The sequence below is a fragment of the Lepidochelys olivacea genome (assembly GCF_965140295.1).
Source record: "Lepidochelys olivacea isolate rLepOli2 genome assembly, chromosome: 1".
NCBI classification, from domain to species: Eukaryota; Metazoa; Chordata; order Testudines; family Cheloniidae; genus Lepidochelys; species Lepidochelys olivacea.
This window is the reverse complement of record NC_140411.1, coordinates 252948818-252973489: the sequence shown is the minus strand read 5'-3', so window position 1 is coordinate 252973489 and position 24672 is coordinate 252948818. Positions and strand designations below refer to the sequence as shown.

General features: G+C 42.4%; 1 protein-coding gene across 1 annotated transcript in view; it reads left to right on the top strand.

Annotated features, from left to right (window-relative positions):
* Positions 1–24672, top strand: part of LOC311514346 (uncharacterized protein) — a 240923-nt gene that overhangs the window by 117585 nt on the left and 98666 nt on the right. The window contains exons 7-8 of the mRNA XM_084616902.1: positions 6295–6513; positions 10805–10905. Of these exons, the coding sequence (XP_084473028.1) occupies positions 6295–6513; positions 10805–10905 (320 nt within the window). The remainder of the gene's footprint in view (positions 1–6294; positions 6514–10804; positions 10906–24672) is intronic.

The window sequence follows — 24672 nt, the reverse complement described above, 5'->3', positions numbered from 1 at the left end:
ACATTTAAAACTTGATTTCCTTATCTGTTTAATATGCACTTGGCTGCATTGCCTGCTTAGTGGTGAACTTTGTGAAGTGTAGTCTGAGAGTGAAATTGCCTCCAATACTAATGTCTGCCTATCTCAAATATTTCTAGAGACCCACTTCATTATAATAAAAACAATGAGGAGTCCTAGTGGCACCTTAGAGACTAACAAATTTATTTGGGCATAAGCTTTCGAGGGCTAGAACCCACTTTATCAGATGCACGGAGTAGAAAATACGGGAGCAGGTGTAAATACATGAAAAGATGGGAGTTGCCTTACCAAGTGTGAGGTCAGTCTAATGAGACAACTCAATTAACAGTAGGATACCAAGCAAGGAAAAATAACTTTTGTAGTGGTAATGAGAGTGGCCCATTTCAAACAGCTGACAAGAAGGTGTGAGTAACAGTAGGGGGGACTTAGTATGGGGGAAATTAGGTTTAGGTTTTGTAATGACCCAACCACTCCCAGTCTTTATTCAGGCCTAATGTGATGGTTTCCAGTTTGCAAATTAATTCCAGTTCTCCCGTTTCACATTGGAGTCTGTTTTTGAAGGTTTTTTGTCGAAGAATTGCCACTTTTAGGTCTGTTATTGAGTGACCAGGGAGACTGAAGTGTCCTCCTGCCCCACCACCCCCACAAACATGATACAGTTCTGCGGTGAACTAGAATCCTACTTTTGATGTCTCCGACTCAAGGAATATTTCCAACACACCACTGAACAGCACACTAACCTACAGAAAGCTTCCTATCAACACTACAAAAAGAAGGATTCTGCGTGGACTCCTCCTGAAGGTTGAAACAATAAACTGGACTTCTACATAGAGTGCTTCTGCCAGCATGCATGGGCTGAAATTGAGGAAAAGCAGCATCACTTGCCCCATAACCTCAGCTGTGCAGAACACAACGCCATCCACAGCCTCAGAAGCAACTCTGACATTATAATCAAAAAGGCTGACAAAGGAGGTGCTGTCGTCATCATGAATAGGTTGGAATATGAACAAGAGGCTACGAGACAACTCTCTGACGCTACATTCTACAGGCCATTACCATCTGACCCCACTGAGGATTACCAAAAGAAACTACACCATCTGCTCAAGAAACTCCCTAAAGAAGCACAGGAACAAAACTACACTGACACACCCCTAGAGCCCCGATCAGGGGTATTCTACTACCCATAATCCATAAACCTGGGAATCCTGGATGCCCCATCATCTCAGGCATTGGCACCCTGACAGTAGGATTGTCTAGCTATGTAGACTCTCTCCTCAGGCCCTATGCTACCAGCACTCCCAGCTATCTTTGAGACACCACTGACTTTCTGAGGAAACTACAGTCCTTTGGTGATCTTCCAGAAAACACCATCCTAGCCACTATGGATGTAGAATCTCTCTACACGAACATTCCACACAAAGATGGACTACAAGTCATCAGGAATACCATCCCCAATACTATCACAGCAAACCTGGTGGCTGAACTTTGTGACTTTGTCCTCACCCACAACTATTTCAGATTTGGGGACAATTTATACCTTCAAGTCAGCGGGACTGCTATGTGTACCCGCATGGCCCCACAGTATACCAACATTTTTATGGCTGACTTAGAACAAAGTTTTCTCAGCTCTCATCCCCTAATGTCCCTACTCTACTTGCGCTACATTGATGACATCTTCATCATCTGGACCCATGGGAAGGAGGCACTTGAGGAATTCCACGAGGATTTCAACAATTTCCACCCCACCATCAACCTCAGCCTGGACCAGTCCACACAAGAGGTCCACTTCCTAGACACTACAGTGCTAATAATCGATGGTCACATAAACACCACCCTATACCGGAAACCTACTGACGGTTATACTTACCTATATGCCTCCAGCTTTCATCCAGACCACATCACATGGTCCATTGTCTACAGCCAAGCTCTAAGATACAACCGCATTTGCGCCGATTCCTCAGACAGAGGCAAACACCTACAGGATCTCAAGCATTCTTAAAACTACAATACCCACCTGGTGAAATGAAGAAACAGATTGACAGAGCCAGAAGGGTACCCAGAAGTCACCTACAACAAGACAGGCCCAACAAAGAAAGTAACAGAACGCCACTAGCTGTCACCTACAACCCCCAACTAAAACCTCTCCAGCACATCATCAAGGATCTACAGCCTATCCTGAAGGATGATCCCTCACTCTCACAGACCTTCGGAGTCAGGCTAGTCCTCGTTTACGGACAGCCCCCCAGCCTGAAGCAAATACTCACCAGCAACTACACACCACACAACAAAAAAACCAACTCAGGAACCAAACCCTGCAACAAACCCTGGTGCCAACTCTGTCCACATATCTATTCAAGGAACACCATCATAGGACCTAACCACATCAGCCACACCATCAGGGTCTTGTTCACCTGCACATCTACCAATGTGATATATGCCATCATGTGCCAGCAATGCCCCTCTGCCATGTACATTGGCCAAACCGGACAGTCTCTACGCAAAAAAATAAATGGACACAAATCTAACATCAGGAATCATAACATTCAACAACCAGTAGGAAAGCACTTCAGTCTCCCTGGTCACTCAATAATAGACCTAAAAGTAGCAATTCTTCAACAAAAAACTTCAAAAACAGACTCCAACGTGGAACAACTGCACAGCTACAGACTAGGGACCGAATGGCTAGGCAGCAGTTCTGCGGAAAAGGACCTAGGGGTGACAGTGGACGAGAAGCTGGATATGAGTCAGCAGTGTGCCCTTGTTGCCAAGAAGGCCAATGGCCTTTTGGGATGTATAAGTAGGGGCATAGCGAGCAGATCGAGGGACGTGATCGTCCCCCTCTATTCGACATTGGTGAGGCCTCATCTGGAGTACTGTGTCCAGTTTTGGGCCCCACACTTCAAGAAGGATGTGGATAAATTGGAGAGAGTCCAGCGAAGGGCAACAAAAATGATTAGGGGACTGGAACACATGAGTTATGAGGAGAGGCTGAGGGAGCTGGGATTGTTTAGCCTGCAGAAGAGAAGAATGAGGGGGGATTTGATAGCTGCTTTCAACTACCTGAAAGGGGGTTCCAAAGAGGATGGCTCTAGACTGTTCTCAATGGTAGCAGATGACAGAACGAGGAGTAATGGTCTCAAGTTGCAGTGGGGGAGGTTTAGATTGGATATTAGGAAAAACTTTTTCACTAAGAGGGTGGTGAAACACTGGAATGTGTTACCTAGGGAGGTGGTAGAATCTCCTTCCTTAGAGGTTTTTAAGGACAGGCTTGACAAAGCCCTGGCTGGGATGATTTAACTGGGAATTGGTCCTGCTTTGAGCAGGGGGTTGGACTAGATGACCTTCTGGGGTCCCTTCCAACCCTGATATTCTATGATTCTATGAACTGCAGAACTGGAATTAATTTGCAAACTGGACACCATCACATTAGGCCTGAATAAAGACTGGGAGTGGTTGGGTCATTACAAAACCTAAACCTAATTTCCCCCATATTAAGATCCCCCTACTGTTACTCACACCTTCTTGTCAGCTGTTTAAAATGGGCCACTCTCATTACCACTACAAAAGTTATTTTTCCTCCCTTGGTATCCTACTGTTAATTGAATTGTCTCGTTAGACTGACCTCACACTTGGTAAGGCAACTCCCATTTTTTCATGTATTTATACCTGCTCCTGTATTTTCCACTCCATGCATCTGATGAAGTGGGTTCTAGCCCACAAAAGCTTATGCCCAAATAAAATTGTTAGTCTCTAAGGTGTCACAAGGAGTCCTCGTTGTTTCTGCTGATACAGACTAACACAGCTACCACTCTGAAACCTGTCACTTGATTATAATGTCACAGCTACTGATATATTCTTCTTGGAAGAATTTACCTCAGTGCAGAGGGCCATGCAAAGCCCTCTGCACCACTTTGAATCCTATGTAAAACCTTAATGTGGAGCTTAAGTGGTGCTGAATGCCACAGGCCCTCTTCACTGAGGTGAATTCCATGTATTATGAAAGCCAGTCAACATTTTTGTGACAGAATGTTTTCTCATCAGAAACCTGATTTAGCAAAATCAAAATCTTCCATGAGAAGTATCAACTTAGCCAAAAATTTTGACCAAAAAGTATTGAAATTATTCATTTGAATAAGGTCATAATATTTCATTTTGACAATACTGTTTTTACTTTTATTATATGATTTATATTTTAATGTATAATATAACATAGAAGTCAAAACTGTAAAGTTGAAATTAAACCTTTCAGTTATTCCAAAACAAAAATTCAGATTTCCTGTTCCACAGAAAAATTTGAATTTTCTTTCCACTTCAGCAGGAATTTTGGGTTCCGACCAGTCCTCCTTCTTTTCAGTAGTTTTCTGTATAAATTTTTGTCTGTTCCATTTCTGACATATTTAGGTATGAAATATAAAACACCCCATGATTACTACCCAGGTAGCCCACATTTGGAGCCAAATTTAAGCATATTGTTATGCTGAGAGGTACTGGTGACTGCATGGATCACGAACCTCTTTGAGACTGGGTATGAAAACACACTTCAGTTAACATAACTGTCACAATAAATTTATCACAAGCCCCCACCTAAAACAAAAGCAGTTATGAACCTGCCCTGAAATTTTGGACTGAGTGGGTGGAGATAGTCGAATGCGTACTGTTTGGGTAAGGGTGTGTGTGTGTGTGTGTCAGCCTATAAGCACAGTTTGTCACTGGAGAAGTCTAGAGAGAGGTTAGGGTCAAGGGTGCTGGCTGAACGAAGCTGTAAACTAAGAAATGGCTCCTTTTGCTTTTGGCCCCTCTTGCATTCAGAGAAGCAGGACTTTGTATGTTCTTTGTAAATAAAGAAGGCTGCATCAAAGAAAATATACTAGTCTATCATCAATTTCTGCTCCAAACAAAGACATCCTAAGGGCTCTGAACTTCAGGTTCAAAAGGGGTAACAATTCTGGTTCAAGGTGTTATGATCTTGATGTTAAAACACAGAAAAGAGTTCACACCTTAGAATCTAATTCCCAGTCTGTACTATTGGAAGTAGCTCACTGATGTAGAGAGGCTGCTTACGCACTGATGGATAAGTACAGACTGATGGATAAGTTCCCTATTCTCTGAGTCAGTGTTTCCCAAACTTGGGACACTGCTTGTTCAGGGAAAGCCCCTGGTGGGCCGGGCTAGTTTGTTTACCTGCCGCATCTGCAGTTTTGGCCAATCGCAGCTCCCACTGGCTGCGGTTCGCCGCTGCAGGCCAATGGGGGTTGCAGGAAGCGGTGTGGGCCGCGGGACATACCGGCCGCCACTTCCCACAGCCCCCATTGGCCTGGAGCAGCGAACCAGGCGCGGGCCGAGGGACATACTGGCCGCCACTTCCCACAGCCCCCATTGGCCTGCAGCGGCGAACCGCAGCCAGTGGGAACCGTGATCGGCCGAACCTACGAACGCGGCAGGTAAACAAACCGGCCCAGCCCTCCAGGGGCTTTCCCTGAACAAGCAGTGTCCCAAGTTTGGGAAACTGGCTCTAACTCATACAGAAAGCAGACTTGATTCTGTTCTCACTGAGGTCTAATAAGAATTTTGCCATTTACTTCAATGAATGCAGAATCAGGTCCAATAATCATTCTAACTGAGCCTAACTTTAGTTTGAAATACATTTATGTAGATGCTGGAAGACTAGGACCACAGCAGAAAATCTGGACATTGGTTGCAAGATGAATGTTTCAAATATTTGTTTCAAATATTTTCCAAAAGTGTAACATATTTTTTAATTCAACAACATCAACAACATAAATCTGTAAAATATACAGTATAATTAAAGCAGTCCTGGGGCCTGATGATTCTCCACTGACTTGTAGCTTGGGTCATGACTTTCCCCTGTGAAAAGTGGTGCTAACTTTACCACTGTTTGTGCTGCCATTATTGTGATTGAGTGGAGGATTTTTGATTTGGTAGCTTCTTACACCTACTTCCCATACATCACAAATGACTACACGGACGTGCAAAGCAATGAAGAATCAGACTCATGATATTTAATTTTCATATTTCCTTTTCATATAAGGGGGTATTGAGAATGTGCTTCATCACATATTTCTTGGTCTTTCAATCTTAGGAATCAAGGACAGAATTGATATTATTCATAATTATATTAACTATTCCCAGATTTTACTTCTCCCTAATGCTACTGTGATTTTTCAAGTGAATTCACTTTAATCAGATGCTTCACATACCCCTTTCAGACCTAGTCAGTGGAATTTATAAGAGTAATGTTTTCTTGTGTTGCAACAGAACTTTCTAAAAGGACTGCATCTTTGAACATTGGATGTGTAAGTGAAGATGAATCACTCGCTGAAATCAGGCTTTCCTTGTTGGATCACCAGAGTTGGGAAAAGACAGGCCAAGATGAAGGTATTCAGAATGATGTGGAAGAATGCTACAATGCCTCAGAAGACATTTCGGGATATCAGATGAAAAATAATATTGGATCTGCAGCCCTGGATGACAATGGTAAGGAGAAATTTAAATTAAAACGGGCTTTATCGCAAATAATTAGTTCAACCCAGTCACTAGTATATTTTCCAAAGAAACCCCTGAACACAAAATCTCTAGCAGCACAAAGCAGTGGGAAAACTGGCTCAACAGTTTCCCTGAGTATTCCCCTTGTGCAAACTAAATTTTAGAAAAGAGACTTAAATGAAAATGAATAAGCTAATCAAGGAGACCCTAAAGGCAAACATTAAACAAAAAAGAGAGAAAGAGAGAAATTAAAAACCTTGGGCTCAATATGGAAACTATTTAGAATCACAGAAGTATACCGCAAAAGGAAAAAAGAGAAATGAAAACAAAGTGTGGTTATGACTTCGGCAAAAGAAAATCATGCCTCTCTTATCTGTTTGAATCCTTTGAGCATGTCAGCAAAGTGGTGAATAGAAGAGGACCGTTTGAATAATTTGTATGGACTTTCTAAAGGCCAAAGGAAAAGTCTCTTATCGGACAGTACTAAGTAGTCATGAAGTGAGAAGTAAAGTATTCTTATGGATTAGAAAATTAATAAAGGACAGATGACAAAGAGCCATATGTTGGGCGTGGGAGGGCGAGGGGAGGGGAGTGCTGCTCAGGGAGCAGTGTACTAAGGTGATGTAAATCTCAACTTTGTACTTCCCCAATTGTGGTAGAGCCTCTGGAATAGGCCAGGTCACCTGCATTGTTAGAGCAATCTGAGGGCCCCAAGGGGCCAAACCTGCAGCTGCAAGCGTGTCCTAGTTGTTCCCATTTTCCTCCAGCCAGAGATAGGGGTGAGGAATGGTGCGAGGTGGAGAGACAGGGCAGAGGAAGTGTCTTTTTTCTGAGTGCATGGTTTACCTGCCATGTTTAGGCTCGTAACCTGACTTCCTATCAATAACCCCATTAAAGGCCCAATCCCACAAAAACTTCCTAATTACCATGTGTAGTCACTACACTTAGTAATAAGACTTTGTGGGATGAGGCTGTTAATGCCTTTATCAATACAAAGGCAGTAGTAATATTAAGGAACATGTATTTTTTATAATGGCAGAATATTTACAATTTTCTCTTTAAGTTTGCAACACTGAGAACTGAAAAATGGTAACCTATATTAGGGCTAGATTCTTCCCTCAGTTACTTGTACAATCCTAGTGAGGTTATGGAGTTGTGTGAGTGTAACACAAAAATACTAGAATTTGCACCTCCTCCACACTGATAAATTACCTCATCTATGTTATCGTTTTCAGTGCACATTATACATGCCCCAGATAATTACAGTAGCTAGCACAGTGGCATGTCTTCTCTGACATCTCTTCCTACTCTTATTTTCTCCCTTAGGGCATCTGCTCTAAAAGGTGTCTTATGTCACTGGTTTGATATGTATTTTGAATTTTTTTTGCTGGCTTTGGTTTCTTATTGTCCACTCTGTGTGATAAAACAAAATAATCCTGACAAAGTCACAGCTGCAAAGAGGAAATTTGTTATAGTAAAGATAACCTGAGACATGGGCACAAACATTGCACACATTATTAATAAAGCTGAGAAGCCATCCACATTTGCAAAAAGAATTTTTTAAGGTTAGAACTTGCAGAAGGATGTAAAACATGGAAAATCAGCAATTAAATCTTGAGCCAACTTCCCATCTCACAGCCTTCCTTTGCCTCTGTGATCTGGCTTGTAGTTCTGAAGTAGCTGTGGAGAAGATTAAAAAGGACACAACTTTCCCTCATTAATTCTAAAAGACTTGCATTACTCTGTGTGTACTGTGAGAGAAATAGCATATAGGGGAATAAAAGACCTTTTATAAATTTTAAAAATTATATTTCTTAAATGGATTTCATCTTGATAGGTCTTAAAGCCACTTTTCTCTATCAAGATGAATATTCCACAAGATAAGCTGTTTGACACACAGCCCAGTTCCAAAATAGAAAGATTGCTGTAAATTTTCTTGTTTGTGAGAAGAGTGATGACATTGATCATAAGTCAAATTATTTTTAATTTTGCTGATGGATGAATGTTGAGTGACTAGTTGTTGAAAAAGAACCCTAGCAATTCCCTCCTTTCCACAAAATAAATGTCACAGACTTACTATATCTGTGGTATGTAAACACAGAATATTTTTTAAAATTGCTGTTTCAAACAGAAGTTCACTGATTTGTCTGATGGCCTTGGAGGAAAGTGCTGCAAGAAGAAGTAAGCAAAGATAGCAAACCATACATGTCTGAACCACAACCTGAGAGTTATGTTACAAAGTTTCCTACTTAGAGTTCTGTTTTTGGGTGCTGGCTAATAGCCCCTCCCCCACCCCACATCCAACACAGAAATAAAGATTTTAAGCCAAGAAGTCTTTCCTGTCTGGCAACAACCCACCCAACATTCCAGAATTCCAGCCACGTTGGGGAGAGGAAATCAAGACATAAACAGGTTTCAGAGTAACAGCCGTGTTAGTCTGTATTCGCAAAAAGAAAAGGAGTACTTGTGGCACCTTAGAGACTAACCAATTTATTTGAGCTCTCTGTAGCTCATGAAAGCTCATGCTCAAATAAATTGGTTAGTCTCTAAGGTGCCACAAGTACTCCTTTTCTTTTTGCGAAGACATAAACAGCAGCCTTTGACCCGTCTCCCTGCACCCAAAGGAGAGCTGCTAGCAAGAAGCACTGTGTCAGCAGAATGTCACTGTCTGACTCCTTGACCACAATTCCAGGTCCTACTCTACAAGTGTCCAGAAGATTGCGAGAGCTGAAGAGTTTGAGAACCCCCAGTTTGGTGTCTTAGTTTTCCTTTTTCCTATGTTCGTCTTTTGTTTTTATTAGCTGGGAGACATCCCAGCTTTTTTATAGTCTTTTAATTTTAAGGTCTGAAAGTGTATGCATGTGTGTCTATAAAAACCCATAGAGTTCACATAGGAAAGCTCCCAGGTTTAGAAATCCCTAAATATCATCTCATAAAGATACTTATTAAAGTGTGGTCTGTGTTTAATAGTCCTGGGTCGTTTAATAGTCCTGCAATCGTTACCTGTAACATCTGGTAGATAAGACTTGTTAAACTTCTGCTTATTGAGAGTATTGTGTTAAAGTCTGTATTATTTCTTTGTTGGATGTAGGGTGGGGGGTGGAGGGGCTATTAGTCAACACCTAAGAATAGAATTCTAAGTAGGAAGCTTTATAATTAGCTCTGAGGTTGTGGTTCAGACATTAGATAATAATTTGGTTTCAGTATTAAGACATTTAACCAGCTCCAAGTTACAAATATGATGGATTTTTGTAATATTCTTCATCTGGGATTTATAACCAAATGGACAACTGCCCACTTGGAATCCCCTTTAGAATTTGTAAGGATTGATTATTTTTAGAATTAATTTGATGATTTAATTCCATTCCAGCACTGAGACTAACTTGCTGATTTTTTTAATTTGACCTTGGTTTGATATTGAGTTGATGGTTGTATAGTATTATTTTAGTTTAGCTTAGTATTAACAATGGCTTAGGTTTGATTATATGTTTTCTTGATTTTTATTTTAATTTGTTTAATGAATTTTAACACAATTTATAAAATCGACGGAATCATGTTTCTTTCAGAAAGCCACCTGGATCCAGAATCTTTTAGGACATGGGTGGTTATAGCTGATCAAACAAAAAGCCTGGCAGCTCCACCTCCATAGCTTTTGGTTCTTGCAATACTGAACTTAAAAGTTTTGAACAACATGTTGGATTTGCCACTCTTTGTTGAACCAAATAAAATACTGAAATTGCATGGGATCCTTTTTGAAGTTAGTTTAAACAAACCCAAGTTTAATATTGCAAAGGTGAATACAGTACATAGGGAAACTCTGGCTGTTCTTTCTGAGACCTCTCTTGCTTTAGTCTAGATTGTGAAGCACATAAAAAGGCAGTTGGATTATTCAAGTGGATAATTGCTCCCCAATGTGTGTATGGCCTTTAATTTTTTCCCATTATTTTCCTGTTTAATTTTGTTGTAATTTTGTTTGCTTCAGTCTGTAAGATTCCTCTCCATTGGAATAGCAATTGATCATATTGTAACATATGAATGGCTTGTGCATTATAGGTTTTTTATTTGTTTCATTTTGTCTGCAATCAGACAATCCCAACAAATATTTTATATGTACTAAAGATGATGACAATTAAAGAAATGAACCTCTTACACTTGGGATCAGAAATTATTTTCTTCCCAGTTTCTTATTACTATACTAGCCCCTTTAATTGCTAGCAGCATTGCATTAATGTTAAGCATTGGTCCTCAGCACCAAATTGCAATTTATCATCTTTCTTGGCAGGTTTCCTGCTTCATCTGGCACCTGCCTTCTTGAAAGAAAACAAAACATCAGATACTTATTCAAATAATGGAATAGCTGATCAGCAGAGTATCTACACCATGGTAAGTTATCCATGGTAAAAGAACAACTTTTTCATGCATTGTATGTGACATATGCATCCTTTCTCTTAAGATTTATGACATCCATGACCGGTAGTAATGTTAATATAATAATTTTACACCCTAGCTGCAAAGCTTAAATTTATCATCAATAGGCTTCTATATGAGAGTCAATCAAGCAATTTCATAAATACTTTAAAACACCTGCACCTTCTGCATAAATGTAGGAATATCAATATCAAATTCTCATCTCAAACCATTATGCAACTGCATCTCACTCATAGGCCCTGGGGATCCAAGCAAACAATGTGGAAGCAAATTAAAACAAAATCAAATATTCATTTGAGGTTGATCCAGTATGACACATTCATATATGCATTATGTTTATTGGGACATGTATTATATAGCCAACACACAAATAAAGAAAAAAAGAAAAGAAAAACTAATCAAACCATGAGTCTGTATATGAAGAAAATGGTGGGAGCTATTCATGAACAGATCATATGGAATTCTTATTCACAAACATCGAATGAGAAGTTATATGGGGCTACCAAAAATAGCTAAAAACAAATGCAGACTGTTAGCCATGATTGGAGCGGAATACAATGCTAATATGGAGCAGCAAAAGCTATGCTTCAAGAGAAATGGATGGTCTGATTGTTAGGGCCCTAGCCTGGAGTATGAGAGAGCTGGATTCTAGTTCTACCTCAAGCATAGGTGCTTTGGGCAAGTCATTTAGCTCTACTGTGCCTCATTTTCCACCTGTAAAATAGTGCTTCCTTAGCTCACTGGTATGTTGTGAGGAGAAATACATTAAAGACTCAGTAAAAGTTCCTTAGGTGGATAAAGTCTCTAGCTAGGTTCCTGTATCTGATCCAAAACATTTCATATCTTAAGAGTAAGAACAATGCAGCCATATAATGATAGTCTGATCTGCTAACTATAAAAACAACCATGTAAGGAAAAATACATAGTTTTTTTAAACAAAGCCTAGCTTCTCGATTGTTGTTTGGATTGTGGCCAAGGCTACCAGTGGCCTAAAGTTGTTGCTTATACACCTGAGGCTGTTTGATGGTTTCAGTCTAGTGCCCAGGGATAAGTGTCCACACCACAGTTACCATCACCACAACTGGCACTAACTGGCAGCCCCACTGGCAGTCTCATCACAGTGGCCAAGGGCCGACCTATACTCTCACGATAAAGAGGGCCCCTCCAGATAAGTGTTGAGGTGTTTTGATCAGGCAGTGTGGGGGAAGCTTGCCCTGCAGCTCCCTGCGGGGTAGCTGTTCTGTTATTAAACAGAGAATGTCAGTTTCTGGGGCTCTGTCTGGCACCTTTCACAAAATCTAAACAAACACATGAACAAAAGACATAAAGTTAATTTGGTCAAGTCTGGTGTGTGTGAAATGGTGCTTGTATGTAGCTCTTGGCTCAAAGGAGTAGGGACAAAATTTAGAAAATATAGAGCCCTTCTCTTTGAATATATATTAACTTCTCCTTGCTTCTTTTGCTTCAGAAAGTATTCTTTAGGCCAATATTCTGAGTTGGCATTTATCCTCATTTATATTCTTCCCAGTTTTCACCTATGGTCACATTTTATTTTCTGCCTTTGGAAAGGCAGGATATCTCAGCTTTCTGCAAAACTGAGCCCTGGTCTACACTACGACTTTAGGTCGAATTTAGCAGCGTTAAATCGATGTAAACCTGCACCCGTCCACACAATGAAGCCCTTTAGTTTGACTTAAAGGGGTCTTAAAATCGATTTCCGTACTCCATCCCTGACAAGTGGATTAGCGCTTAAATCAGCCTTGCCTGCTCGAATTTGGGGTACTGTGGACACAATTTGACGGTACTGGCCTCCGGGAGCAATCCCAGAGTGCTCCATTGTGACCGCTCTGGACAGCACTCTCAACTCAGATGCACTGGCCAGGTAGACAGGAAAAGAACTGCGAACTTTTGAATCTCATTTCCTGTTTGGCCAGCATGGCATGCTGCAGGTGACCATGCAGAGCTCATCAGCAGAGGTGACCATGATGGAGTCCCAGAATCGCAAAAGAGCTCCAGCATAGACTGAACGGGAGGTACGAGATCTGATCGCTGTATGGGGAGAGGAATCCGTGCTATCAGAACTCCATTCCAGTTTTCGAAATGCCAAAAACTTTGTCAAAATCTCCCAGGGCATGAAGGACAGAGGCCATAACAGGGACCCGAAGCAGTGCCGCGTGAAACTGAAGGAGCTGAGGCAAGCCTACCAGAAAACCAGAGGGGCGAACGGCTGCTCCGGGTCAGAGCCCAAAACATGCCGCTTTTGTAAACTTTTAAAGTGCTGTGCTTAAAGTGCTGTGTGGCATTTTCCTTCCCTCCTCCACCACCCCTCCTGGGCTACCTTGGTAGTCATCCCCCTATTTGTGTGATGAATGAATAAAGAATGCATGAATGTGAAGCAACAATGACTTTACTGCCTCTGCAAGCGGTGATTGAAGGGAGGAGGGGCGGGTGGTTAGCTTACAGGGAAGTAGAGTGAACCAAGGGGTGGGGGGTTTCATCAAGGAGAAACAAACAGAACTTTCACACCGTAGCCTGGCCAGTCATGAAACTTGTTTTCAAAGCTTCTCTGATGCGTACCGCGCCCTCCTGTGCTCTTCTAACCACCCTGGTGTCTGGCTGCGCGTAACCAGCAGCCAGGCGATTTGCTTCAACCTCCCACCCCGCCATAAACGTCTCCCCCTTACTCTCACAGATATTGTGGAGCACACAGCAAGCAGTAATAACAGTGGGAATATTGGTTTCGCTGAGGTCTAAGCGAGTCAGTAAACTGCACCAGCGCGCCTTTAAACGTCCAAATGCACATTCTACCACCATTCTGCACTTGCTCAGCCTGTAGTTGAACAGCTCCTGACTACTGTCCAGGCTGCCTGTGTACGGCTTCATGAGCCATGGCATTAAGGGGTAGGCTGGGTCCCCAAGGATACATATAGGCATTTCAACGTCCCCAACAGTTATTTTCTGGTCTGGGAATAAAGTCCCTTCCTGCAGCTTTTGAAACAGACCAGAGTTCCTGCAGATGCGAGCGTCATGTACCTTTCCCGGCCATCCCACGCTGATGTTGGTGAAACATCCCTTGTGATCCACCTGGGCTTGCAGCACTATTGAAATGTACCCCTTGCGGTTTATGTACTCGTTGGCTTATGTACTGCTCTGTTGCCAAGATAGGGATATGGGTTCCGTCTATGGCCCCACCACAGTTAGGGAATCCCATTGCAGCAAAGCCATCCACTATGTCCTGCACATTTCCCAGGGTCACTACCCCCTTGATATCAGCAGATCTTTGATTGCGTGGGCTACTTGCATCACAGCAGCCCCAACAGCAGACTTGCCCACTCCAAATTGATTCCCAACTGACCGGTAGCTGTCTGGCGTTGCAAGCTTCCACAGGGCTATCGCCACTCACTTCTCAACTGTGAGGGCTGCTCTCATCTTGGTATTCATGCGCTTCAGGGCAGGGGAAAGCAAGTCACAAAGTTCCATGAAAGTGCCCTTACGCATGCGAAAGTTTCGCAGCCACTGGGAATCGTCCCAGACCTGCAACACTATGCGGTCCCACCAGTCTGTGCTTGTTTCCCGAGCCCAGAATCGGCGTTCCACAGCATGAACCTGCCCCATTAGCACCATGATGCATGCATTGGCAGGGCCCATGCTTTCAGAGAAATCTGTGTCCATGTCCTGATCACTCACGTGACCGCACTGACGTCGCCTCCTCGCCCGGTATCGCTCTGCCAGGTTCTGGTGCTGCATATACTGCTGGAAAATGCGCGTGGTGTTTAATGTGCTCCTAATTGCCAAAGTGAGCTGAGCGGCCTCCATGCTTGCCTTGGTATGGCATCCACAGAGAAAAAAGGCGCGGAACGATTGTCTGCTGTTGCTCTGACAGAGGGAGGGGCGACTGACGACATGGCTTACAGGGTTGGCTTCAGGAAGCTAAAATCAACAAAGGGGGTGGCTTTACATCAAGGAGTATTTCAGGCAAGACTTCACAGAGGGTTCCAATAAGAAATGGTGCACCTAAGTTATTGTTCTTACTGGAACAAGGAGGTTAGCCTGGCCTCTGATTGATACATGGCTAGATTTACCTCGCTGCACCTTCTCTGTGAGTGACTGCAGTGTGACCTAGAGGAATGAGTCCCCTAGACGGGGTGGGGGGGAAGCAAATGAGTACAAAACAAATCTGGTCTATTTCTTGTTTTGATCCACTCCATCTATCTTTTACATCTTTGGCTGGCAGCAGATGGTGCAGAAGGACTGCATGCCATCCACATCTCATGGCTGCCCCCAGAAGATGATGCAATAGGACTGCTAGCAATCCGTATCGCCTGCCTGCTCACCATAAGACGGTTCAATAGGACTGACTGCAGGACTAAAGAGAATGACCTGGTCAAGTCACTTCTAATGTAGTCCCTGCACCCATGTCTGCCCAGGCGCTCCTGGCCGACTTGGCCAGGAGCACCTCGGACATGATGATGATGGCTACCAGTCGTATTGCACCGTCTGCTGCCAGAAGGCAATGGGTTGCTGCTACTGTGTTGCAATGCAGTACTGCATCTGCCAGCACCCAGGAGACATAGGGTGATGGTTACCTGAGTGGGCTCCATGCTTGCCGTGGTATGGCATCTGCACAGGTAACTCAGGAAAAAAGGTGCAAAACGATTGTCTGCCCTTGCTTTCACGGAGGGAGGGAGCCTGACGATATGTACCCAGAACCACCCGCGACAATGTTTTAGCCCCATCAGGCATTGGGATCTCAACCCAGAATTCCAATGGGCAGCGGAGACTGCGGGAACTGTGGGATAGCTATCCACAGTGCAACGCTCCGGAAGTCGACGCTTGCCTCGGTACTGTGGAAGCACTCCGCCGAGTTAATGCACTTAGAGCATTTTCTGTGGGGACACACACACTCGAATATATAAAACCGATTTCTAAAAAAACGACTTCTATAAATTCGACCTTATTCCGTAGTGTAGACATACCCTGATAGTCACTTTGCTATGTAGGATAACTTGGCTAACTTAGCATGGACTGAACAGCTTCAGAAAAATGTAACATGCTCTGTTAAGGCTTGCCGGTCTGGCTAGTATATTCGGTATTAACACATCTAGTGTGAATAGCAGTGGGTGCCCTATATATTTGGCATAATTCCTGGAAGACCACCCTCAAAAGCAATACTTCAAGGAATAACCCTGCAGTGCCAGGAAATCTGGTAAACTTCTGCTCTAATGTCACTGTGGTGGCTTTGCTGGCATTTTGAATGCAGCCCACTTCTATTACTAATATGTTTTGGACTGCAACTGTGTGCTCACCTCTCCCCCTCATTCCCCCCCCCAACTGAAAATTTTGCTTTCCTATTGTGCTCAGGAGACTCATGCTTTTGGCAGAGATCATCCTTCATGGAGGTAATGCATCAGGAAACACGGCCAAAGCTAAAACATACTAACTGGAATATTAATGTTGCTCTATTGCAAGGTCTCCCTTTTGAACATCAGGGCCACATTTTTGCATATGCCTGGAGGCAGGCTGATTTTCCATTCACGTGTTGCAAAATGACTGCACTGATATACTGCTTAAACGTCATCATGAGTCGATGGGCCTCGTGTGGATGATGATTTGTTCAGGTTCTCCTGCTGTTACCCCAGCCCTGGTGTAGCGCTACTTGTGAGAGCAATGGGTGGAGACATTAATGTAGGCTGGTTGCCAATGTTTTTTCCTCATGTCATTCAGCACTAGCCAGAGGTCCTGATTCACCACTGCATGACTCCATTTTTATGATGCTGTAATTCTGCTGCATTACATTGATATACAACAGGGGTAATGAACTGGTGAATCAGGCCTAGAACTGGACCCAGAAACTCAACAGCAAAAAACCAAAATAATAATAATAAAAAGGAGCTTGTAGGTGTTTGTTATATTGTATATGTGGCTATTTTCCTTTGATCTATCAGGTTTCCTTACACTCCACTATTACATGTTCAGATACCCTAATTTTCCTATTGTCTACTCAATGGCAAAACTACTTAATAAAAACCAGCCTTAATGCTTGTGACTTAGAAGCTTCACTCAGTAGCAACAAAAGCAGAACAAATATATAGAGCTTTGTGTATCTGGTTGCTTGGGCAAGTCGCCTTGCTTAGCAAATGCAAAGATATTAAATTTCTATTCAGATGATTAAAAAGAGCTTCTTCATGTTTTACCGCATGACCTGTTCTGTTTACGGTGCATTAGGTGTTTACTATAGTGATAGAAAATGGCACCTTCCCCATCTCTCTCTCGTCTTTTTTACAACAGATGTTCCTTCAGAAGGACTTGCTGATCACCTGTGTCTTTCTTTGCACCTGACTAAGAAGCTTTTTGAAAATACATTATGCATGTTTGGTTTGTTTTTTTTTTAAAAGTGTAGCCTATAAAGTTAACAGCTGGTGTCACATTGCTCAAATTGCACCTTATTTTTCTTATATTAGATTGAAACAGTATGCTATGTCAGCAGAGCCCATAACAAACAGCTTTCATGCCTCTCTTTTGTGTTTTATTCATTCATGATGTACACACCTAACAAGCACTCTTAAAGGGACCTCTGTAAATTAGCTACATTAAAGATTAAAAACATTAAGGGATTCATTTTCAGGGGGTTAAAAGTCGACTTAATTGCATTTAATTCACGGGGTAAATCTTTATTAGCACAGCTAAAGGTAGGAGTGAAATAAGAGACTGTTTTCCAGGAGAGAAATATGTTTAACCGTGTGAAGGGCTGGTTAGACCATTGCCTTCTACTGGATGGAATCAAAACTGTCCACTCTGCGTCATAGGTTCAGTTCTGCCAACAGTGATTCTCCTTAAGCTTGAGTTGTAGATGCCTGTTATTTTGGAGCATGACCGAGTCTTCTTCCTGCTGTCACTGTGAATATCTGAGCTGTATTTGTATGCATCATAGTGACACAGCTGGGAGGTCCTTAGGTGACGGGTCCTTTTCCCATCCTTAGGATTGGGTATTTTGATCCCAATCCTGTATTCCTTGTGAAGTCAAATGGAAGCTTACAGTGTGCAAGGTACAAAGGAGGAGGCTATTTGTGCAGTGTAGTAGATACGATAAAACATAGTATTTCTCTGAAAATTAGTCTTACTATCCAGCAGTTCACACTAAGGAAAGTCTGGATTTTGTTTTGTCAAATTTTTATGATCAAACTGAAAAAAAAATCACAAAAAGTATGGGTGTGCCATAACACTCATTTGTTTTTATTTACTCAGCACCTTAATAATTATTATTTATATTATAGTAGTGCCTAGAAGCTCCAACTGGGAGCAGGGTCTTCTTGAACTATTCACTTGTACAAACATAGTGAGAGACAGTCCCTGCCACAGAGAGGTTACATTCTAAATGGCCAAGACAGACAAAAAGTGGGAGAAAGGAAGTAGTATGATTAGCTGGGAATGGAGAGCTTATGTGATTCCCTTAAGGGGATCCAGAAAGTCTATGCCAGAGTCTGAGAACTGAACCCAGCTCTCATGAGTCCCTATCATGTGCCTTAACCACAAGGCTGCCCTTCCTCCATTGGTACACTTTGTGGTATAGAATTATTTTCACTCTGTAATCGGAGCCCATTAAGTTGTGTTTCAGGTTTTCATAATGAAATCTGACCAATAGCGCTAAACAACAAATCTTCCAGGGTCAAAATTCCTACATTAAAAGATAAGAACTGTGGCTGTGTTGTTGAAAGAAGTCACATCAGTTTTCACACTATCTCCCAGAGCGCTACAGCAGAATGGTCTTAGGGTTCTGGCTAAATGTTACCCAGCCACCTGCAAAATGCCCCTCTAAAGCCCTCTCAAAAGAGCTTGTGCTCTCAGTATCTAGGAGACAGAGCAATCTGGAAGAAACCGAGTGGCTGCAGCTCAATCCAAACTAGACCCAGGTCACATTGATAGGAAGGGGAATACATCCTACTGAACTGGAGGGGACTGAGACTGTTCCTCTGTGGAGAGGATATGCCTACTCTTTGGCTGAGATGTTTAAAATATTGTGTTCTTCCTGGAACCTTTACTGATCCTAAATTCCCAGGCAGCAGTGGTAGCCTTGATGGATTTTTGCCATTTTGGACTGGGTATAATTTTTAAGGAAATGTAAAAAGACTGAAGAATAGAGCTGATTGGAAATTTTCCATCTGAATCATTTTCAGTGAAAAATTCAGTTTCTGCTGAATTCAAATTTTCTGCAGGAAGATTTTCATTTTGTCAGAAAGTTTCCATTTTCTGTCAGGAAAAATGAAACAAGATTTTGTTAAACTGACCTGAAATATTTCATTTCAAGTCAGATCAACATTAAACTGTATTTTCCTGTGGGTATAGGAGCTATAGTTCAGATGCTTGATTCCCCCATTCTCACCTATGGACTGGGCTACCTGGGTGAACTACATCTCCCATAATGCAACACAATCTCTCCTCTGACTGAGCAGCATGGTGCATCATGGGAGTCACATGGCTCCTTTCTTGTTCTCTCTCTTTTTCCCGCCTGATATGTGCCCTAGGGGGAAAGGTAGAGATGTTTCTCTAGGGGGAGACCCATCATTTGTGTGGCTGAATGCTTGGCCACTTCCTCCGGCATCACCCACGATAAGATAGGTTGCATTTTAGAGGAGTTAGTGGTGTGAATGCAGTTGTGCTTCCTCTGCCTGTAGAGATCACTCATGAAGGACTTCATCACCACTTTGGCCTTGGCTGGCATGCATACCTTGTCATGGTACAATGGCTGCAGCATATTTGAAACATACAGGGAATGGGAACGCTTCTTCCTCTGGATGCTCCTCAGCCACTCCAATGCAAGTCTCACCTAATACCCATGTGGCTCATCTGACCAATCACAACTAATTTACACCTCTCAAATAACCAATATTGAATATCAAATACTTGCAGAGAAAAATTCAATTTGCAAAAATATGTCATTGAATATCAAATAAATTCAAGGGACTTGCAAGCTGCTTGATGATTTTCCATCAACAGAAAAAGTGGCTACATTCATTGGATAAATTATGCATTGCAATACATTAATCCACCTCTGGTAGCGACCACATAAAAATGGAAGTCTGTATTGTAATGTAACCTTAACTCTAGCTTTCTCTATAAAGCTTTAGTAAAGAAATTTGACTCTGGAGTTTTACTTTAGGGATTTTTCTGCTACGTTTTTGTGTCCACATCTCTATCTATGCACCTTCCATACAATTGTGTCCTTTGGAACAATGCAGATCACAAAGCCCAGCATGAAGTATGGGAGAACTGGGCACAAAAATCATTCTCAGATGAGGGGCTGTAACTGTGGGACACACTTCCAGAGGGGAATAGGCAGATCCAGATTCTGAGCACCTTTAGCAAGTTACTGCTGAATGTTCCTATTAGATAAAGGTTTTCCGCGAGAATGACATTCAACCTTTCTTCCCCTCCCCTAGTGAAAAGAAACCCAGACAAAAACAAACAAAAATACCCAAAGGAGAGCTTTCTGTAACTCAAAAAGGAGAAGACAACCCACAGACTCCATGAAGCCGATTAAGGATTTTGCTAATGTCAATCAATTTTATGTTGAATATGCTCAGATACCACGGTGATAGGCAACAGTACATCCCCCACCCCCCCCGAAAAAAATAGATAATGTAGCACACTAGGGAGCAGTAAAGTGAGCACAATAGCAGTGTACTGCAAATCAAAACCAGCGTCTGTCTATCCAGCAGTAACTCAAGAGGTAAATGTACACATAAATGCAATGGGTCTTATGTGAAAATGCAATCATGCAGAAATTGCACTTGGTGGCACTTAAAAAATGTTTACCAAAAAACTAAAAGCCTAAGGGAATGAAGGCCTCACACTAAAGTTCCTTCAGAATTTTTTTTAAAAATAAAGTTAAAATCTGTAAAAATAAGAATTTGTTTGTGTGGATGCTGGAGTTGTGAAAGAGGACATTTGGTCATTGCTGTAAAAAAAACTAGAAAGCAATTACTTCATGAGCTTAGCCTATCATTTTAGAAAATAAATATTTACTTTAGTAAGTCTTTTATGGCAGACCAGAGAGTTCTGGGTTTTTAGTTTCTCGGGCTCCCAGCAACCTCCTCATTTTAAAGTGCATATGAAACATTAATCTTTCATCAGGATTGCATAAAGTCGTTTTTTTTAATTTGCATTAGGAGATTTTTGTCAACATGACATGTTTAATTTGGCTTTCTAATGGAAATTATGCCAGGTTTGTATTGTCTGCCTGGAATATCCTCACAATGATTAGGACTTGCAAGTGGTGGGGAGGGAGAAAAAGTCTCATATAAGAAGTGACACTTACCTATGTGGGGAAATGAATGGGGTCCCCAAATCTCTGCATAGGAAGGATCTCTCTCTCTCTGTCGCTATCCTGCAAGAAATCTGGGAAGTCATCTCCATGTCACCTTCCTCCAGATCCTGTGAAGGCTGCTTTGCTGGTCTGAGGACCCATGTGTAGGAAGAGGGCCAGGCAGGGGAGGAGTAGGTAATCCAGGGTAGGCCAGGAGGTTTGACAACATCCCCCTTGTGGCCAGGAAAGGTAACCAGTCTGGGTCCTTCATGTAGAGCACTGCCTGTGGCAGGGATATACCTTTGATGGGGTTTCAGGGGCAGCTGCAGCCAGAGGAGTCCTGTTAACACAGACTTATTGAAGCTTATTACAAAGGCCAGAGTTGTCAAAGCCATAGAGCCGATGTGGAGGCACAGGCCCTCTGGGATCTGAAGGGCTTTGGTGGTCCCACAAGTTAGAGAGTTAAAGATTATAACTAGCTATATAGGGCCACATCCTCAGGGTGAATTGGTACAGCTCCATTGATTTCAGCAAAGGTCCACTGATTTGCCCCATCAGGGGATCTGGCCCATTATTAAACAGACTGTAATTAGCCTATGCAGTGTTGTCATAGCATTTCGGTCCCAGGATATTAGAGCAACAAGGCAGGTGAGGTAATATCTTTTATTGGACCTACTTCTGTTAGTGAGAGAGACACCACACAGAGCTCTTCCCCAGGTCTGAGAAAGGTACTCTGAGTACAGAAGTTGGTCCAATAAATAGCCTGCAATTTACTTTGATTGTCACTTGTTTACCCAGTGAGGATCAATGAGCTGAGAGCTGTGTGTTTGAATTTGAAAGTGAAAGACTATTTGGCTGTGTTTGCTTCTACAAACAATTGAGCACTCAAGCTTTCCTAGCTCAAAAACACATAAAAAGCAAAATTTTAGCTCAAAGATTCACTAAAAGGAAAATCTGAATTGTGAATTTGAATGTAAAATTTGAAAATTCTAGCTGCATTCGCTATTGATGTAAGCTATCGGGATTTGTTTCTATTCCCTCCTGATGTAATTGTGCAACTAATGAATAGTGTGCAAACTTGTCCTAACCCAAAACCTTATATAGTCAATGGGAGCCTTTCCATTGACTTAAATGGGCTTTGGATTAGGTCATTGAAAACTGCAACTGGTACAAGTGAATATAAAATTCAAAGTTTATGCTCACTACTTAAGGTTTGTTAGTTACAGTGCAAATTGTGAGGTGTATATTTAATTGTAATGTCAAAATTTGAGTGCTTTACAAATCAGGAAACATTTGATGAAGACATTTGTGAATAATTTTGAATAATTAATACATCTGGTAGTTTCACAATCTGTCTGCAGACAGTATAGACAGAAGGAAAGATGATATTCATCAAATAGATTGTTAGTTACAAATTATTCAGTCCTAGATGGTGCCAGCTGTTGTTTAATGCTTTTATTTAATAAATGGAAAATACAGGAGCCCTCCGGTGGTCAAAACAATACCTCTAAATGCTAATACATATTATAACCATAGATTTTGCAGTTTAGTTGATAGAAAGTCTGCTTCTTATTACAAAGAAGTCAGTTTCAAACTTTTTAAGGGTATTTTTTAAATTCATATTTCTGTTATTGTTCCCACCAGTGTAACTATACACAGAGAGAGAGTTATGAAATGTCTACATTAAAAATATATATATAAACTCAGGAATCCATATCTGAGCCAAAAAAAAAAACATGAAAAAGGCTAAGTTAGAAAAAGAAGAGCTCTGAGGCCTTATTCACCATTGTCCTGCATCATGTGTCATCACTTACCCCAATTCAGAATAAGTGCAACATGAGTGTAAAATGCTACTGAATCAGAATGGTGAGCATTTTCTGTGTTTGCACATTGCCTAGCACAATGTGGTCCTGACTACAGCTTCTGGGCACTACAGTGATACAAATAAATAATATTTTTACATCCACTTTATAGTGCTGCAAATGACTATACCAGGTGCAGAGCAACAGTGAATTGGGACTTCAATGTCTTTCTTAGCCCTGGTCTACACTAGGACTTTAGGTCGAATTTAGCAGCGTTAAATCGATGTAAACCTGCACCCGTCCACACAATGAAGCCCTTTATTTCGACTTAAAGGGCTCTTAAAATCGATTTCCTTACTCCACCCCTGACAAGTGGATTAGCGCTTAAATCGACGTTGCCGGCTCGAATTTGGGGTACTGTGGACACAATTCGATGGTATTGGCCTCCGGGAGCTATCCCAGAGTGCTCCATTATGACCGCTCTGGACAGCACTCTCAACTCAGATGCACTGGCCAGGTAGACAGGAAAAGAACTGCGAACTTTTGAATCTCATTTCCTGTTTGGCCAGCGTGGCAAGCTGCAGGTGACCATGCAGAGCTCATCAGCACAGGTGACCATGATGGAGTCCCAGAATCGCAAAAGAGCTCCAGCATGGACCGAACGGGAGGTACGGGATCTGATCGCTGTTTGGGGAGAGGAATCCGTGCTATCAGAACTCCGTTCCAGTTTTCGAAATGCCAAAACCTTTGTCAAAATCTCCCAGGGCATGAAGGACAGAGGCCATAACAGGGACCCGAAGCAGTGCCGCGTGAAACTGAAGGAGCTGAGGCAAGCCTACCAGAAAACCAGAGAGGCGAACAGCCGCTCTGGGTCAGAGCCCCAAACATGCCACTTCTATGATGAGCTGCATGCCATTTTAGGGGGTTCAGCCACCACTACCCCAGCCGTGTTGTTTGACTCCTTCAATGGAGATGGAGGCAATACGGAAGCAGGTTTGGGGACGAAGAAGATTATGATGATGAGAAGGTTGTAGATAGCTCACAGCAAGCAAGCGGAGAAACCGGTTTTCCCGACAGCCAGGAACTGTTTCTCACCCTAGACCTGGAGCCAGTACCCCCCGAACCCACCCAAGGCTGCCTCCTGGACCCAGCAGGCGGAGAAGGGACCTCTGGTGAGTGTACCTTTTAAAATACTATACATGATTTAAAAGCAAGCATGTGAAAGGATTACTTTGCCCTGGCATTTGCGGTTCTCCTAGATGTAGTCCTAAAGCCTTTGCAAAAGGTTTCTGGGGAGGGCAGCCTTATTGCGTCCTTCATGGTAGGACACTTTACCACTCCAGGCCAGTAACACATACTCGGGAATCATTGTAGAACAAAGCATTGCAGTGTATGTTTGCTGGCATTCAAACAACATCCGTTCTTTATCTCTCTGTGTTATCCTCAGGAGAGTGAGATATAATTCATGGTCACCTGGTTGAAATAGAGTGCTTTTCTTCAGGGGACACTCAGAGGAGCCCATTCCTGCTGGGCTGTTTGCCTGTGGCTAAACAGAAATGTTCCCCGCTGTTAGCCACAGGGAGGGGGGAAGGTTGAGGGGGTAGTCACGCGGTGGGA